We start from the raw sequence: 18924 nt of genomic DNA, 5'->3' as shown, positions 1-18924 counted from the left end.
TTGTGGACACATTTACTTTGGATCTTTAGAATAGTTAAGCCACTATCAAAGTCATTGTATTCCTGCCCTCAATCCTCCTCTATTAAGATGACTCTGGTGCCAAATTCTAAAATACGTCGACACACTTGGATTTTTACTTGTGCATCTGTTCCTTGCTCAATTAAAACTGCAAACTTAAAGTTACCACTTTTATTAAAGAATTGGCTCTGCAACCAACATTCAGTTCATTTAATATATACTCATATAGCCGATTTAGTATATACTCAAATAGCCAGTGTTTTTCTATATAGTGTAACTTCTGTACAATAATTTTTCCAGGTATTTTTGAAATTCTATTGAGAAACCTATGGGAGAAACACCTGAAAAAACACCATGTTTGGAGAATTTAGTTTTTTGATAAAACCAAAACACTAAAAACCACAAAATGTTGCAAATCATGAGCCAAAAATGCATAAAAAACATGTTTCACTTGCCAAAATTTGGAAGTTACGTTAACAAGTGGCCATGGTCTCTAAGGATATGCTCGCATGACAGATTATTTTTTTTTTTTTTTTGGGGGGGGGGGGGAAAGTGTCTGCCCAATTTTTGCACTTTGAATAAATGTGGATTCGCTTGTGGCTTTAGCCTCATTCAATAGGGCTAATCCGCCGCTGCGTCCGGCAGTGTCTGCTTGGACAGAGCCAAGAAAACACATATCCTTTCTTAGCAAGGTCTGGAAAACCACAAAGAAATAGTCCACGGCTGCATAAACAGCCGCTCAGACTCAGCTGTTTCGTGGGTTTTAGCGTGCAATCCGCACTAGAAAAATCCACTCGGTGAACAAAGCTTAAGGAGTGGGTGTGGTGTCCACGTTTAAGCCAGGAAATAACATGGACTTTGGCACAAGTCTTCATTTTCCAGACCCTCTTTCTTCTCTTCTAAACAATCTTCCAAGCTGATCTATCACCAAATCAGTTCTAAAAGAGTTTACAAGATCATTCAAGATACGGAGGAGCTGTGTATTGTGTCGTCAGACAGCCAGTGCGGCGGGATTACTAGTGAACTGCATTCTGTAGCCTACTTTGTACTGCAGTCTACTTTGTATTTTACAAATAGCAATGGGTATGCACCCCTAGTAAGTACCGGTGATCAAATAATAGAAAGATGGTTGGGGATGCTAAAAACACAAGACAAAAAAGGTTTATTTTAATCAAAGTAGAAAGTGAAGTAAGTGATACAAAATCCACTATATTATGGCAACAGGTTCAATTGCTTAAATGGCAACTACCCGCCAGAGGTCTATTAGCAAATGGGCGCCGAGAAACCAAAACAGCGGTTTCCAGAGCAAGTGTACCTCAGGTAGGTGAAGGCAATTGGACATGTGTCAATATTGGGTGTGCAGCTGATCAAACACTCAATAAGACTTAGAATGGCAAATGTACTAGAGAACACTGCAAAAAACACACATACTGCTTAATTGCCTCTAACTTCTCAAGAGAGCATAGGGGAAGTCACCACTGCATGCAGCAAAACTTCCGCTGGTGACGAACCCCAACAGTGTTTCTATGAACAATTGCCCTACACGCCCTAATGGAACTACCTAGCTGACTATCTTATAGGCTCAACGCGTTTCTGCATCCACTAATGATGCCTCATCAGGAGCCGTTGTTTGTAGCAGAATAACAGAGCAAATAAATTTTATGTAGGTGCTAGTGGCACGCCAACCCTCTCAAACAGGGGCAGCGCTCCGGCTCTATGGTGGCCGTGAAACAACCGCCACAATCCAAGCCATTTAAAGGAATATCTCCACCTACCACACTCAGAAAGCGGTTCGCCCTCTTCAGCGTCTGGGACCGACATGCAGTGGATACGGAGAATCACGTGCTACGTCCGGAAGCCGTGCTGTCAGCACAAGAGGGAGGTTCCACAGGAGCATTAGCTTCAGTGTACAATAGAGACCTCTAGCGGCTGCTTAGCGGAAAAAAACTGTGGTATAAATGAAAAGACGAAAGGGCCAGGCAGAGATGCCGGATGCATATGCCATACACAATTACCTAAAGAAATGTATGTACCAAGTGTATAAGATCCTCGCAGAATTAACCGGAAAGGTGATATGGCGCATAAATTGTGAAAAGGGTGTATCACCATAATTTTTGAGTAAAGGTAAAAAATGGAATAATGGGTGATATGCAACCTCTTAATACTTTCATCATAGTGATAAAAAATAAATAAAAAAATAAATGTGTTAAATTCTCACCATTAATAATAGTGATGCCTCCCATAAGAGCGGTCAATAAAGATGAGTGACACAAGAGGTAGATGTCATCAATGCCCTAGGGAGAGCTATAAAAAGCATGAATAAGAGACATGATCATTTAATCCCTTAGGGCGCACAGTGCCAAGGTGGAAAATCCACTGTGTTTCTTTCTGCAACACTCTAAAAATGTCCTCCTCTAGGAGATGGCCTGATTACTTCAATACCCTGAAAGCGGATGACATTAGGGTCATTCGCATGATAGTCTGCGACATGTCTCGCCACTGGGGTGTCCTCTTACTTTCGGATGTCGTTGAGGTGTTCCCCAATACGGCTCCTGGCAATTGTTCATAGAAACACTGTTGGGGTTCGTCACCAGCGGAGATTTTGCTGCATACAGTGGTGACTTCCCCTATGCTCTCTTGAGAAGTTAGAGGCAATTGAGCAGTATGTGTGTTTTTTGCAGTGTTCTCTAGTACATTTGCCATTCTAAGTCTTATTGAGTGTTTGATCAGCTGCGTGCATGACAGCTGCACACCCAATATTGGCACACGTCCAATTGCCTTCACCTTCCTGAGGTGCACTTGCTCTGGAAACCGCTGTTTGGGTTTCTCGGCGTCCATTTGCTAATAGACCTCTGGCGAGTAGTTGCCATTTAAGCAATTGGACCTGTTGCCATAATATAGTGGATTTTGTATCACTTACTTCACTTTCTACTTTGATTAAAATAAACCTTTTTTGTTTTGTGTGTCTTTAGCATCCCCAACCATCTTTATACTACTTTGTTTTTTAGCCTATAATACATGAAATTAAATACAAAAAATGATCTATGATCACCTATAGCCTTCAAGCTACAACAAAGGTAACACTGTAAGGCCCCTTTCACACGGGCGAGTATTCCGCGCGGATGCGATGCGTGAGTTGAACGCATTGCACCCGCACTGAATCATGACCCATTCATTTCTATGGGGCTGTGCAGATGAGCGGTGATTTTCACGAATCACTTGTGCGTTTCGTCAAAATCGCAGCATGCTCCTCTTTGTGCGTTTTCCACGCAACGCAGGCCCCATAGAAGTGAATGGGGTTGCGTGAAAATCGCAAGCATCCGCAAGCAAGTGCGGATGCGGTGCAATTTTCATGCACGGTTGCTAGTAGACGATCGGGATGGAGATGCGATCATTATTATTTTCCCTTATAACATGGTTATAAGGGAAAATTAAAGCATTCTGAATACAGAATGCATAGTAAAATAGTGCTGGAGGGGTTAAAAAAATTTTTTTATAATTAAACTCACCTTAGTCCACTTGATCGCGCAGCCCAGCTTCTCTTCTGTCTCCTTCTTTGCTGATTGCAGGAAAAGGACCTGTGGTGACGTCACTCCAGTCATCACATGATCCATCACATGATCTTTTACCATGGTGATGGATCATGTGATGACCGGAGTGACGTCACCACAGGTCCTTTTCCTGCAATCAGCAAAGAAGGAGACAGAAGAGATGCCGGCTGCGCAATCAAGTGGATTAAGGTGAGTTTAATTTTATTTTATTAACCGCTGCAGCGCTATTTTACTATGCATTCTGTATTCAGATTGCTATTATTTTCCCTTATAACCATGTTATAAGGGAAAATAATACAATCTACAGAACACCGATCCCAAGCCCGAACTTCTGTGAAGAAGTTTGGAGTTGGGTACCAAACATGTGCAATTTTTCTCACGAGAGTGCAAAACGCATTACAATGTTTTACACTCGCGCGGAAAAATCGCGCATGTTCCCGCAACGCACCCGCACCTTTTCCCGCAACGCCCGTGTTAAAGAGGCCTTAGGGTGGATTCACATTACGGTTTTCCCATTCATTTAACCTATACAAAAAACGTATACATTAGGCTCCATTCACACATCCGCTAATGGGTCCGCATCTGTTCCGCAATATCGGGAACGGGTGCGGACCCATTCATTCTCAATGGGACAGGAATGGATGTGGAGAGCACACTATGTGCTTTCCGCATCCGCATATCCAGAGCGTGGCCCCGAACTTCCGGGCTGCAGCTCCGCAATTGCGGACAAGAATAGGCAGTTCTATGGGGGGTGCCGGCCGGGTGTATTGAGGATCCGCAATACACTAAGGTGCTCATTGCAATATATTTTCACCAGACTAGTGCAGACAAGAATCCATCATAACTGAAAACGTGACATACTGGAACTCTGATTCTGGTACCTTCAGCATTGTGATTTTACAATTCAATCGGTTCATATTTATATGTATTTTAGCTTTAAGCGTTTCATAGTGTTGGAAAGCTATTAAAGTTGTGGGAGTTACATTCAGTTATAGACAAACAACAAAAATAATATGCATGCAAAGCAGCTCGGGGAAATACATTAAGACAAGTATTAGTACACAGAACCGAGTGAGCATGATTGGGGTTATTCCTTTAGATGCAATAATCTGCCTGCAATTATCAGTGAACGTTTCAATCTACTTTGAGAAAGGCAGTGGTTGCATCAATAGGCATGCAGACTTAAGTATACAGATTATATGTTTAAAGTACAGAAAAATATGGTGAATACAAATAAAATGGAGTTGTAAAATGATGAAGACACTGGTGGATAATGCACCCATGTTCTATGCTTATTTTTCTGGTGTAGAAAAGTGGCATATTTTGTCGCAATGGCTGTTTTGCGACTTTTTCGCTAATTATGACAACCTCATCCTTTTTCCTTAAAGTGGGCAGGGTGTGGGTAGAGGGAGGCAGCCCACAGGTGGGAGTCTTCTTCTGCTCCTTAGCAGCAAGTCCAGCCACCAGAATCCCGTGTGCTGTTCTCCTGGCAGGCTGCAGCCTGCTCCTTGTCAGCAAAGGCCTCTTGTTACTCTCTATAGGGCATATGCCCGCTCTCCCTCTGGCTCTTAAAGGGCAGGCATTCATGCACCCTAGTCCTCCCCAGCCTTTTGCTAGCCACTTCAGGGTACTTAAGGCACCTTCCCCTAGGGCAAGGTGCCTGAGCTATAGATTATTCCAGTTTGCTAGCTCCTGCAAGGCATGCTGTTATGTTTGTCTGCCCTTGTACTGACTTCTGGCTGATTCCTGACCCGAACTGAGCCTGATTACTGTATTCACACCCTCTGCTGCCTATCCTGACCGTGCACTGCTCTCCAGATTGCCTGTATTTAGCCTGCCCTGACATCAACCTGACTATCAGACTGTTTCTGATCCACACGAGTGGCTTGAGTGGTTCCCTTGCAGAGTAGGCCAGATCCCTGTATAGGAGCTAAACTGTGAAGACCAGGATACTGCCAGGATAACACCCTTAGGTTTAGCCCAAAGTTAAAACTATTGGTTGGAGCAGTGGTTACACACCCACTGCCCTAACACTGGTGCATATTACACCAGACATCTACTCCAGCTCCTGACTGAAGTAGATTTCTGTTCTGGAGTTTTTCCCTGGCAAGAGAAAAAAAAAAACACAAGGACTAGTGTATTAGATTTGGGGAAAGTAAAGTCATTCAGTGGGTGCTCTATTGCTAAAGAGGGTCATACACGTTTTAAGTCCTGCAATTGGCTATTTAGGGCAGTTCAATAGAGAATGAATGGAGTCTCACAGTGCATGCTTGACCAGCTCCGATTCACGTGATCGGTGGGCGTCCGACCACATCCTGTGAATATAGGATAACTTGTTAGAACTAGAACACCCCTTTAACCCTGACTTCTGCTACACTGTTTTAGTTTTGAAATTACTAATTCAGCCACCACTTCTCAGACATAATACAGCTATAGCATCAGATGTGAAATCATGTGCTAATTATTTATAATACATTTATTTCAATAGCAGTTGTAAAGTACCAATCACGGTAGCTTTCCAGGGCTCTTACAATGAACATTAACTTTTCTCAGCCAGCCGAGAATGCAGTATGGCCCTCACACAAACAGGTTAACGTCCCCAGGTTTTCAGCCAATCATTCTCTGTCAATCTGAATTATAGGCTCTATGAGCAGAACGGACAGATGGCTTTTTATAGAGCATTGTTTTGTGCTTCTCAGTTCAAAAATGTATCAATAATGAAATGTGAAGTGCATTGCTCATGGTTTATTTTCCTGATAAAAAAAATAATAATCTTTAAAGATATAGCACTACAAGATGTCTGTCATTCCAAGTCATCCTTCAATCTGTTATTTTTAGGAAATCTAGTTGATAAGGTTAGTTGTTTACTTAGGCTGTGAGCACCAGGTGCTGTTTGTCAAAGTCATCCACCCAATAGAATTTTCTCAAACCTCAAATTGCATTTCCTACGTACGAGACAAAATGACAACTTGATTAAGTGTCCTTACCCAGAAGCCTCTTTGAATTAGCGCTAATGTTCTCAGCAGCTCGGAGACTTGGTTTCTACTTAAGACAACTTACTAGAAATGAATCCCTGCAAGCTGCGTCAATTAACATTTCCTCTTGACTGTTATTTTCGGGGCCATATTGAGCAATTAATTTATGTTCAGTCAGTGTTTTACTATAATCTCTTTTCATTAATTTATTTTTACACCAATAATATTCAGAGAGAACCCAGGCTTGGCATAACGCTGCAGGGTAAATGAAACCCAGCTGAGGGTATATTAATTAGATTTTTATGAGCCAGCAATTTCTATTTTATGTAGCATTTGCATAAAATATTACGGGATCTTTACAGTCTATGATGAAGATGGAGTTCACTAAAGCGCCAACCACTTTACGCAGCTACTGGCACATACGCATTACAAGTATATATGCGCATATATTTCTGCTAAATCCAGTACATGACTGTTCTATAATCAAGGCTGTAAAACTACTTAAGTAAAATGTGTAAGTGTGTGTTGGTTTTATGTAAGCTGCTATACAGCTGCCAACTTATAGAACAACGAGTAGGACAGACATACGTGTGCTACAATGTGGCATTATTATTGAGCTAAGGATTACTGATCTCTATGGTCAATGTAAAGGTTGGTACTTGATACACATTGGCACTTATTACTGTAAGTATATACCACATTAAAGAGAAGGTATATATGAAAATAACCTCTTTTTATAAAGTGTTTACTTTCTTCTTCTCTTCCATAGCAGAGTCACCATGGTAAAGTAGTAAGGCTAGTTTCACACTGCCGGCAAGAGATCCAGAAGGCTCTTCTGGCAGAGAATCCAGCATTGCCAGGCGATACTGCAGCATTATTTGTCGGGCCCCCATATATTTGCCGGGTAGCAGTCGGATCTCTGACGGACGACATTGTAGTCAATGGGCCAGAGGGCATTCTGGTTCCACCAGGCAATGCCAGATTCAGAGAGCTCCAGCAGGCTGTTCTCTGCCGGAACAGCCTGCTGGATCTCTTGCTAGCATTGTGAAACCTAAGTGGAGTTCCATCAGTTTTTTTTTTTTTTTTTTGTCTTGCAGCACTGGAGTCCTGGGTTTGCATTTGAACAAGGGCAACATCTGCATGGAGATTGTATGTTCTCGCCATAAAGTAACTGCCCAGAAAATTTCCCCTAGTTTCTATGTGTCTGATATGGGGAAACTACATTATGAGCCCCATAAGAGACTCAGACTGCAGTCCCAACTAGTGGAACACCTTTTTATTTTGGTAACCAAAATAGGACAACAATAGGAGTGTTCTATAAGGGTACACTCACACACACACACCAGAGTTTCTGCAAAACTTTCTATGACTTAAGCTCCATTCATCTGCATAAGGTTTAGGAAAGCTCTATTAAGATGAATCAGATTGTTGCAAAGATTTTGGTAACAAATCTGCCACATGTGGACATAGCAGAAAACTGCAGAATGAGACTACAGAAAAAAAAAGAAAAAAAAAGAGAATACATTGTTTTATTGCCCTAATACTGTGATGGCTAACCTCCGGCATTCCAGCTGTGGTAAAACTACGTCTCCCAAGATACACACTTGCTTGGTTATTCTCAGATCTCCATAGAAATGAATTGAGCATGCTGTGGTTTCACCACAGCTGGAGTGCCGAGGGTTAGCCATCACTGCTCTGATTGATGCTGCTTAACTACCTCAAAGTGGGTTTACCTTTCTCATAAACTATTTGAAGACAATCTAGAACTTTACTCAACTTATTAGCAATGATCTGTTTGGTAATTAAAGCTAAGGTGGTTAGCTGCCTAGTTTGAGGGTTTGTCTCTTCTTATAAGATGGCCCCTTCCATTATGGAGGGTGGTCTGAGTGAGGGACATTCTGTGGTGTCCTAACAGGAGAATCAGCATTTACTGATTTAACAGATTTGCCCCATAAACCTGTGACAAACCATGTTTGCGCACATATCTACACATGAGAATCCTATATTATCCCACAAAGATATTGTAGGTTACGGCAGAAAAATGTAAATGTTATGATTGATCCCACAAAAACTGTACATATTATATACTTTTGTGGTTAACGACTTTACCCACCCTTCCTTCCTTTATTATATCCAGATCTTCATTGTCCGCGGTGGAATATTATCATATTTCCAGTTCACAAAGTACTTGTCCTCCCCTTAGTGTTGTTTGTTCATCCCATACAGCCTAAAATGTAAGGAGTTAACCAGCTCAGACTGTCCACCATCACTTAGTCATATTTTTCATGTTCCTGTCCACTTCTAAGGTTTTGAATCATGCCATCTGTAAAACTCATGTAATGAAATATTGAGGCACTCAGGTTGAAAATTTTGCAATTCAAGTATAGTTTTATTTCATATTTTCTGCATCATCCATTTGCCCGTGGTATATATAAATGACAGAATATTTCTGACCGGACGTTTCGGTCACGATGGACCTTCATCAGCTGGATTCCAGCGCCCCAGGAATACCTCTACCCACCCTACAGATAATATGACCGCTGATGAAGGTCCATCGTGACCGAAACGTCCGGTCAGAAATATTCTGTAATTTATGTATACCACGGGCAAATGGATGATGCAGAAAATATGAAATAAAACTATACTTGAATTGCTAAATTTTCAAACTGAGTGCCTCAATATTTCATTACTTGGATAACGGCCTAACAGCCCTTGACTGGCACCGGTGACACCTTTTGAACTGAGTGCGGTTCCTCACTTTACTACAGATCTGTAAAACTCATGGACTTGACCATCCCGTGATGGCCCTTTATAGCATATTACTAAAATAACCATACTTTATAATGAATTTTAAATTCAGCCAATACCTGTGTGATATTAAGTGTCACAGCATCGAGCCCGCCAGTTAGCATGCTCTCTGTATCTGCCAATGTCAGGGTTACACTCCCGTCTCCTCCTACTCCAGATGACATAACCAGATTTTGTGTAGACACAGGGGACTGAGTGATTGATGTTGTGCAAGGCAGACTGCCAGTCGATGTGGTCAGTTCTGAGAAGGTAAAAACACTGGTTCAGTATAGGTAAAAACTATGCACACCTTTGAGATGTGATAAAACATACATGTGTAATTGCACAACTTGCCACCAAGCGTGGATGATTCAGAATCTTTAAAAAATCTGCATACTGGGGGATGTAGTCTTTCCAGGCATTGTAATCATATACAAACTCACAAAAAAAGCACTGCATTATATGTATTAACCCCTTAGTGACCAGCCTGTTTTAGGCCTTACTGACCAAGCGTTTTTCTTCCTTTTTCATCATTGCGTTCCAAGAGCTATAACTTTTTTATTTTTTCCATCTATAAAGCTGTATGAGGGCTTGTTTTTTGCGGGACAAGTTGTCGTTTTTAACGGTGTAGTTTTGCAGCACACATAACTTTCTGATTAACTTTTATAAACTCTTTCTGAGAGGGAGATGGGAAATACAGCAATTTTTACGTTATAAATTTTACAGCGTTCATTTTTCAGTATAAATAACATATCTTTATTCTCTGGGTCAGTACGATTACAGCAATACCGAATACATCTAGTTTTTTTTTTTTTGCTTTACTACTTTTGTTCAATAAAAAAAGGAAGATCTTTTTGCATTGGCGCTTCCCAAGACCCATAACTTTTTTATTTTTCTTTCTATGGAGTTGTGTGGAGGCTTGATTTTTGCAGGACAAATTGTAGTTTTTATTGGTATCATTTTTGAGTAAATTACGCTTTTTGATCACTTGTTATTACGTTTTTTAGGGGCAACTAAGTATAAATTAGCAATTCTGTCAAATTTTTTTTCTTTTAAAAAAATCTTTATTAGAAAATTCCTTTTTCAGTTACAAAAACAAACAACAATACCATACATCTCAACCAGGAATGACTCCAGACAGGTATTATATTTTTACCCCCAACACCGCCCCGCCCTCCCTCGACCCCACCCCCTGTCCCAGATGCTGAGGAAAGGTCAGAAAAAAAAAAAAGAGGTACCCAATCCTTCCAAATTGCTTCCCATAACCTTTTCTGCCGCCGCCCTTGCATAGCAAGTCTCTCATATTCTTTTACCTTGTTGATTAAATGAACCCATACTATTATCTCAGGTTGCTTAATCGCCCCCCAGTTCCTAGCTATACTCAGGGTGGGATTATATGATGTTCTGAGTTCTACAAATATCTTACTCCAGAAAGACTGAATTTCCAAACAGGACCAGATCAAATGCAGGAAGTCCGCTTGTTCACTATCACATTTCCGACACCTATGCGTAGAGGTATTATAATACTTGCATAACATAGAGGGGGTATAGTACAATCAATGAAGTATATTAAACTGAATTAACCTGTGGTTACTAGACAGTGAAGATTTCATGACATTTTTATATACAGTTCCCCAATTGATAGTATTGTTCGTCCCTATGTCTTGTTTCCATTTTACTTCACTCTTAAATTTAACAATCGTGCTTAAATTATCCATAATTTTTCTGTGTATCTGTTAAATAGAAAACTTATTCTTATTAAACTTATAACAAAATTCTGTGAAATCGTGTGCTTTAACCAAGAAAAAAACCAAGAAAACATTTTTGTTCCTGGTACGTAAAAAAAGAGTTTAATCTGACTATATCTAAACCTAATGAGGGGATCACCTATATTATTCCCTATTAACTCTTCCATCTTTTTAATGTACCCCGAAGAGACAATGTGATCAACCAACGTGAAACCTATTTTTACCCAAAACCGGCTATACTCCGTTACTTGAAATTCTCTAAGATTTACATTGTACCATAGTGGAGTGAAGTTTAAAGTATACGATATACCTAACATCGATTAGATCTTATTCCATACCAATTGCATTGTTTTACTAATAAGGCAATGTTTTCCTCTCGTCCCCATAAATCCAGTTTCTAAGATGTAAAATATATTCTGTTTGGGGCCTGGGTATTCCCGGGTAAAATGACCGTGGATATTGCCAAGACCACTCATAAACAACTGAGTCTGGGCAGCTAGGTAGTAACCCTGGAGAAAAGGCAGGGATAAACCTCTGTCCTCAACAGAGAGCCATAGAAATTTTTGTTTAATCCGCACTCTATTTCTGCCCGAGATGAGGTCATTAAAGAGACGTTCCAATCGATTAAAAAAATGTCCTCGATCCAAATTGGGCAAGCAGTGATCCTGTATAGTATCTGCGGTAAGAGGATCATTTTAATCAATGCTATTCTATCTGCTTTAGTAAGAGAGAGTTTTTGCCATACGCTGATTTTATCTTTAAATTTCTCAATAGTAGGGAGAATATTCAATTTACTATACTCTTGTATCACCGGACTAATTCTAATTCCTAAATACTCCAAAGAGCCTGTTAATGGAAGAATCCTAACCGCTGCTTCTTGGTTATGAGGGAATCAGTGTCCTTACACTGGTTTTGATGAACTAAAAGAAAGTCTGCATTAGCGACTATTTGGATCGGGTGAGCAGAAGTCCACCTCTCGCGAGCGTCAGCTACGGTCACGTGATCAGATCCAAGATTACGACACATCAACCGAGGAAGAGCGGCAGCGTATGAACGAGGTGAGACGCTGAACATCAAAACCATAAACAGTGTGAGGACACTGTAAGTAAAATCAGACTTTTCTCTTCTATTCTTGCTGAAGTATAATAATCCAGTGGTATCTGATGTAACGAAATACCGGACACTTGTTACTTATACTAAAGGAACAAGTGTGCCATATAATCAAGAGATCGATGCAGATATATCGGATATGTGTTGCTCATACCAAAGGAATGAGGTTGCCATATAAACAAGAGACTGACATAGATATATGGAATACGGTATATAGATTGAGAATATCGCATTATAGTGTGGGCGACGTGCATTCCATTTTATTTAAGGATCCATTTCCCCTCTTTTTTTGGATATCTTCTGGACATTTTTATTGGACATTTTATTGAATTTTTTTATTGATTTCTTATATTTTAATCATTTATACATTTGCTGCAGCATTATTTACATTTCCTGTTTTATGTAATATAATAAATATTGCTAATATTGTTAATAATCCAGAGACTCCTACGTGGGAGTGCCAGTCTCATACTATATACTAATTTGCTTTCATGTCCCTGTAACACAAGATTTATAACATTTTTATGTTTCCAACAGCATATGTTTTTTGTGCGGGATTATCTGTCATTCTCATTGGCTCCAGTTTTTGTTGTTATATGGTTTTCAGTAGGGAAGATGAAAAGAAGGGAGCCATTTTTTTTTTTTGTGACCCATAAATATTGTATTAAGTTTACAGTACGATTGTTACAGTTGGAGCGTACTTTCCACAAATAAAAAGCTGGCCAGGTTTACATGGGTATAAAGGGCATGTGGTTTCAAGGGAGATATTTGACACCAATGAATTGTTCAAACCTTTGCGGCATTTCTTCCTGTAATTTGAAAATAAAATGCAGCCAAAAATGATGCAAAGGACTCATGTGTGAACAGGTGTTACTGAATGAACTCTTACATACCAGCAAATAACCACAAAGCCAGGAAAAATACATTACACCTATTTCAGTGCTGCGTCTGAACTGTGCAGCCCTGTACAGGAGCCAACTTTGCTCTGGTTTTCATAATGGCTTTGTAAAACTAATTTAAAAGAATTGTCTCTGGCGACAGGCAGTGAGAGAAAACAAGGGGAATTTATCAAAATTGGTGCAAAGAAAAACTGGCTTAGTGGCCCATAGCCACCAATCAGATTTATCAGTACATTTCCAAAGAGCTCTGAAAAATTAAATGTGGAATCAGTTTGGTTGCTATTGACAACTAATAATTGATAACTCTCCCCCACTATATTTTCTGACTGATGGAAACCTCTTCCATCTCTCAGAAATACATTACATATTCATCTCTAGTGATAGTTGCTCTTACTGCAGTGTGTAACAGATGTCGCTAGACAAGCGGCCTGATATTATGCACTAAAGGTCAGGTATGTACAGGATAAGGACAGTGTAAAATGAAAACTTTATTGATGTTTGTGGGCTGTTTGGTGGGACTTATCTGATGCCGTGATCCAAAAAACTGGTAAAAGTCTGGGCCGTGGAGTTAATGAACAGCTTCATTAAATACAGAGTGGTGATTAGATGAGCATCTTCTCATTCTTTTTCTGGAAAAAAAAGTCCCCATATGCAAGCATGCTCACTGATTAATGGGGGTGGGGGGATTGATAACATGCACAGAAATCCATGTTATCCTCCCCTTGGACCATGTACAGTTATACAGGGAGAGAGCAAGATCTGTGTCTCTCCTCCTGGGCTGGCTGAGATCAAAGCCAGCTGAAAGGGGAGGGCTAGTATAACCCTTGATATCTCAGGCTGTGTAGCAGCTAGATATGTGATCCTTGTACTCTAAAGGATTTGTTTGAAAGGTGACAATCTAAGACGAAGAAGGCGGTGCTAGTTGAGCAACTGAGAGATACAGCCTTTAGAAACTGGGTCAGAGTGAGAACTGCAGGTATATGCAGCTTTCACTGGGACCCATTTTGTAATGGCTATGGTTAGTTGTCCTTTCTACCTTAGCAAACACTGTGTGGGATGATCAGTGGGTGGGGTAGGAGGTGGGCTTAATGAAAAATGTTTTACACCAAATCTAAAGTTAATATACTTCATTATATGTTCTGAGGCACAGCTTCGAGTGATCTGGATAATGTCCAAATTAATCACTGTTTTGAGAGATCTTCTGAGATGGCAAGTTAAGCATTCTCCCTTCCTCAGTATTTTGTGCTTCAGTTTCTCCAATATATTTACACAAACTTGTGCATTATGTGAACATAGTAGTTTCTTAACACGTACAGAGAAAGCAACTTACCCATTACCTCTGATTGACTTTTATACTTTAAAAATGTAAGAAAAAGACTAAAGTATATGGCGATACCTGAAGTAGTAGTTAGTGTAGTGGCCTGTGATAACATGTGATCATTGCTTAATGACAGGGAGCTTTCTGGAGCCTGGCTGGTAATTGCAGGTGTATGCAGTCTCATGTTTCCATTTAGTTCATTGCTTCCTGAAGGGCCCAGCTGCATGATATCTTGTCCTAAATTAGCAAAATTGACAGAATCACGGTTTGGAAAAATATGGTCTTAACAAAGTACTACTCTCAATATACATGCATATATAGTCAAAGGAAATTATATTGGCCCATCTCTAGGATATGCCACTAATGTCCAATAGCTGAGTGACGAAAGCTGTTCAATGTTTTTTGCGGGGCTGCGGAACGGACGTGCGGATGTGAACAGCACGCGGTGTGCTGTGCAGATATTTTGCGGCCCCATTTAAATGAATGGGTCCGCATCTGATCCGCAGAAAGCGCAGAACAGAAACGGACAGAAACTGTGGTCATGTGACAAGATTTTAGAAATTTGCATGGATTATATAACTGTTTTACATGGATTGTTGGAAGCAGAAAATGCACCAGACCCCTAAGACTGAGCTGTAATAAACACAAAGGTTAGACACACAAAATAATGAAATACAGGTTGGCCCTCAAAAAAGTAGGCTGCCTCCAGCGATAGTATGACAAGATGAATGAGCAAGTGGATTGGTTTTTTTTTTTTTAATTATCCACAAACCCACTGGGAAATTTCCGTATAGGCTCTATGGCAAGCCCCCTGTCTGGCTTACACTTTATGCAGAGTGTTGAATAAAGTACCATAAGTATAAAAAAAAAAAAGTACAATAAGCATTATCTGCTCTCATAGTTTCCCTTAGCAGTAGGTAGTGTGCCACAAAAAAAAGTTGATAACTTGCAGTGGCAGCATTCATAAATGCCATTAGTTTGTATCATGAAGTAATTTTTCCTTGAACAGCCATATTGGAAACAGTCCACGATAATGATAATTTCCAAGTATTTTAGGTAAATCTTCAATCTAATTGTCTAGTACAGTGGATGGCTGAGAATTCACCAGCCATTGAGTGAAAAGAAGCAAATAGCTATGCATCAACTACATACAAAGAAGAAAGGAACAAGACGTGGAAATCTTAAACTAACCAGATATAGTGAGAGTGATCTCCTGTGGGGAACCCGATGAGGTAGTAGGAGTGGTGCCAGTTGCATGTGCCAGAACCTGACTTAAACTGGAATTATTAATGGTTAATGTTATCTCATGCTGTCCATTAGATGAGGACACTAGGCCTTGAGACGTCATAACCTGGGAAAGGTCTTGTCCAGCTGCAGAGGAAGAAAACATTCTGTAAAACACATGCTATAGCCTTTATAAGACTGTAAAACTGTAATTCACATTTAGCTATGTCAAGATCACATCTGCATGCAGAAGCATAGTCAATATCAACGCTGAATATAAATGACTCCCCGGGGATCGCATAGATTTTCAGGACAATTATGCAGTTTGATTAACTTTTCAAGGCTTCTTGACTGCAAAATAGAAAAAGTCATTTCTGTACGCTATCATGCTACAGGTTTATAAAGACATGGCTGACTAAGCGTCAAATCAATGGCAGGAGTATTCTTTCTGTTCCCTTTCCACAAAAAATTGACTATACCATCACGAGAAAGACCATGACTTCTCAGGGTTTAGAAAGAGGTCACAATTAGGCCTCATTCCCATGACCATAAGCATTTTCATGATCCGCAAACTGCGGATCCGCAAAATAGAGAAGCTGTCCATGAGCTGTCCGCATTTTTTGCAGACCTATTGAATTCAACTGGTCTGCGTTTGGCAGGACAAGTATAGGACATGTTCTAACTTTTGCAGGTTTGACCTATAGATGCAGAAAGCACAAGAAACTCATCCTCAAAAGATATAACATGTCCTATACTTATCCATGAAATGCAGACCTTTTGAAGTCAATAGGTATGCAAAAAAATGCGGACGGGACATGGACCACTTGTAGATCTGCAGTTTGCGGACTGCAAAATGGTTACGGTTATGTGCATGAGGCCTAAAGTAGATAAACAATCTTATCCAGGAGGACAGCAGGGAACTGTAGGAAATGTATAGGAGGTAAAAACTGGTTCAAGATGAAAATTGATTCCTTTATAAAATATGTTAACCTGTTGCTTCATAAGAAGAGGTGATTTAAAAGTTTTACGGCAAAGAATAAGAAATTGAATTATTTTAAGTTTACTTAAAAGGGTTCTCCGGGAATTATGAAAATACCTAAATATTACTTTATTATAAATATATTCCTAAATACCTTTTATTAGTTATGGCTTGTTTTGTCTAGGGACCAATCATTAGGAGAAATGAAATGGCCGCCGTCCTATTAGTATACACAGAACCTGTCCTAATCACACAGGAGGACAAGATACTTCACAACACTGAGCTAAAGAGCTGCCTCATCCTCCTCTCTGTTCTACTTGTCAGGGATTATGATCCTGAATACAGATGATAACTCTTCAGCTGAATCTCTGTAGCAATGGAGTTCATGAGGTGACATGAGGTAGAGAAAGGAGGGTGGGGATGTGGCTGATGAGCAGCAGAACTTGTATGCAGCCTCATATCACCACAGTCTGTCTTGTCCATCCTCTCTGTACTTCAAGTCTCCTCATGAATTCCATTCCTACAGAGATTCAGCTGAAGAGTTATCACCTGTATTCAGGATCATAATCCCTGACAAGCAGAGCAGAGAGGAGGATAAGGCAGCTTTTTAGCTCACTGCTCTGAAGTAACTTGCCCTGCTGTGTGATCAGGACAGGTTTTGTGTGTACTAATAGGACGGTGGCCATTTTATTTCTCCTAATGATTGCTTCCGGGGCAAAACAAACCATTTTAACTAATGAAAGGTATTCAGGAATATATTTTAAAATAAAGCAATATTTAAGTATTTTCATTTTGTTAATTCCCGGAGAACCCCTTTAAACGTGTTGTCTGCTTTTTTTAATTTTATTAATGACCTATCCTCAGGAGAGATTATCAATATCAGCTCGGCGAGGGCTGAATCCAGACATCCCCGCTGATCAACTGTTTGAAGGAAAACCAGCATTTATACGAGCACTGCCTTCTCTTTTCCGTTTAGCAGCTCACTGTCGCAACCGCAGTGGCAAGCAGTGTAATTACAAGTATTGCATCCCCCTTCACTTCTATGGGACGGCTCCGTCCTATTCACTTGAAAGGATGTGAGCTGTCCTATAGAAGTGAATGGGGACGCCATAGCTCAATTTACACTGCTCACCTCTGCAATGTCAACAGCAAGCAGGTAAATAATGAAGAGAAGGTGTGCTCGTATGAGCGCTGCTTTCTCTTCAAACAGCTGATCAGCAGGCGTGCTGGAAGTTGGCTTCCCAGCACCCCCGCTGATAGGTGAACAATAGAATAAAGTGGACAACCCCTTTAAATTTTTAACTATAAAGGAGTTTCCAGGGATATAAAAAGTTCTTCAGATGTTATGGAAATATAAATTAATAAAACTTACTAATACAATTTGTGAAAACTGCAATGATGACCTAATTTCTGTGCCGGTCTGTGGTAGCAGAAGTGGAGCCCCCCCCTCCCCCCCCCCCCTCCCGTTTTCGGTGAAGTTTTGGATTGTAAGGCTAATGAACTGAGCCAGACTGCCAGGCCTATCAAGCATGACACCAATGTAAAGAGCTGAAGGAAGCTCCGTGACTGTCAGAACAACAGCTACACTTCTGGGATCATGGGGCTGGCACTGAAATTAGGTAATTAGCTCAGATGTCACAATTAAAATTAGTAAGTTTTATTAGTTTAATTACTAAAAACAACCAAATTAAATTGTATCTCCCTGGACAACCTTCCTAATGATGAAAAGAAAGCTGTGAGACATAGACCAATGCCTTAGGAATTTGATCTCCATACAGATGTACCTTAGGAATTTCATCTACTTTGGATGTGCAGTTAGACTTAAAGGAAATGTGTCACTGAAATTGTTTTCCACCAGTTGAAACCAAATAGCAACACACATCCTTTTTTTCTAATCTGTTTTTATTTTCTGCAGTTTTTTTATTCTACTTTCAGAACATGATTATGTGGGGCTGCCATCTTGCCTGAGCTGTTTTGAATAGCATTTAGAGAATTGCTTTACAGCAACCACATGGATCATAGACACAAAGGCCAGGATGGGACCTCATTGACTTCTACAGGAGAGTTTTCTAGGCATGCTCTGTGACCTGTGCAGAGGTCAGGAGGTAGCAGATAAGCTGTGATATAACCTATTGTGAATGGTAAATCCTGTGTTATCTGTGTATGTAGGTGATATGCGTCATTCCAAATCCTGCCTGTAATGATAAGCAGATACATGCAGTAAAGTGATCTTTACAGACCAAGAAGTGGTATTAGGCTTAGTGGCCAATGCGAAAATAAAAATAAAAATGTGCAACATAAAAAGTTATTTAAAC

The 18924-nt window shown here is 40.2% G+C and overlaps 1 protein-coding gene across 5 annotated transcripts in view; it reads right to left on the bottom strand.

Moving 5' to 3' along the window:
- The window catches only part of ZNF236 (zinc finger protein 236), a 154701-nt gene that overhangs the window by 38674 nt on the left and 97103 nt on the right, over positions 1-18924 (bottom strand). For 3 of the 5 annotated variants that reach the window (XM_040432600.1, XM_040432602.1, XM_040432601.1), the window contains exons 26-28: positions 15598-15777; positions 14485-14643; positions 9412-9593 (exon numbers count right to left, since the gene is read on the bottom strand). In XM_040432600.1, the coding sequence (XP_040288534.1) occupies positions 9412-9593; positions 14485-14643; positions 15598-15777 (521 nt within the window). Of the gene's footprint in view, positions 1-8657; positions 8772-9411; positions 9594-14484; positions 14644-15592; positions 15778-18924 lie in introns of those variants that run through there. The other 2 variants (XR_005779072.1, XM_040432604.1) reach the window with 2 other exon arrangements.

This window comes from Bufo bufo, chromosome 5 (genome assembly GCF_905171765.1).
Source record: "Bufo bufo chromosome 5, aBufBuf1.1, whole genome shotgun sequence".
NCBI classification, from domain to species: domain Eukaryota; kingdom Metazoa; phylum Chordata; class Amphibia; order Anura; family Bufonidae; genus Bufo; species Bufo bufo.
Note: the sequence above shows the minus strand (reverse complement) of the source record. Positions and strands in the feature narration are given on the sequence as shown.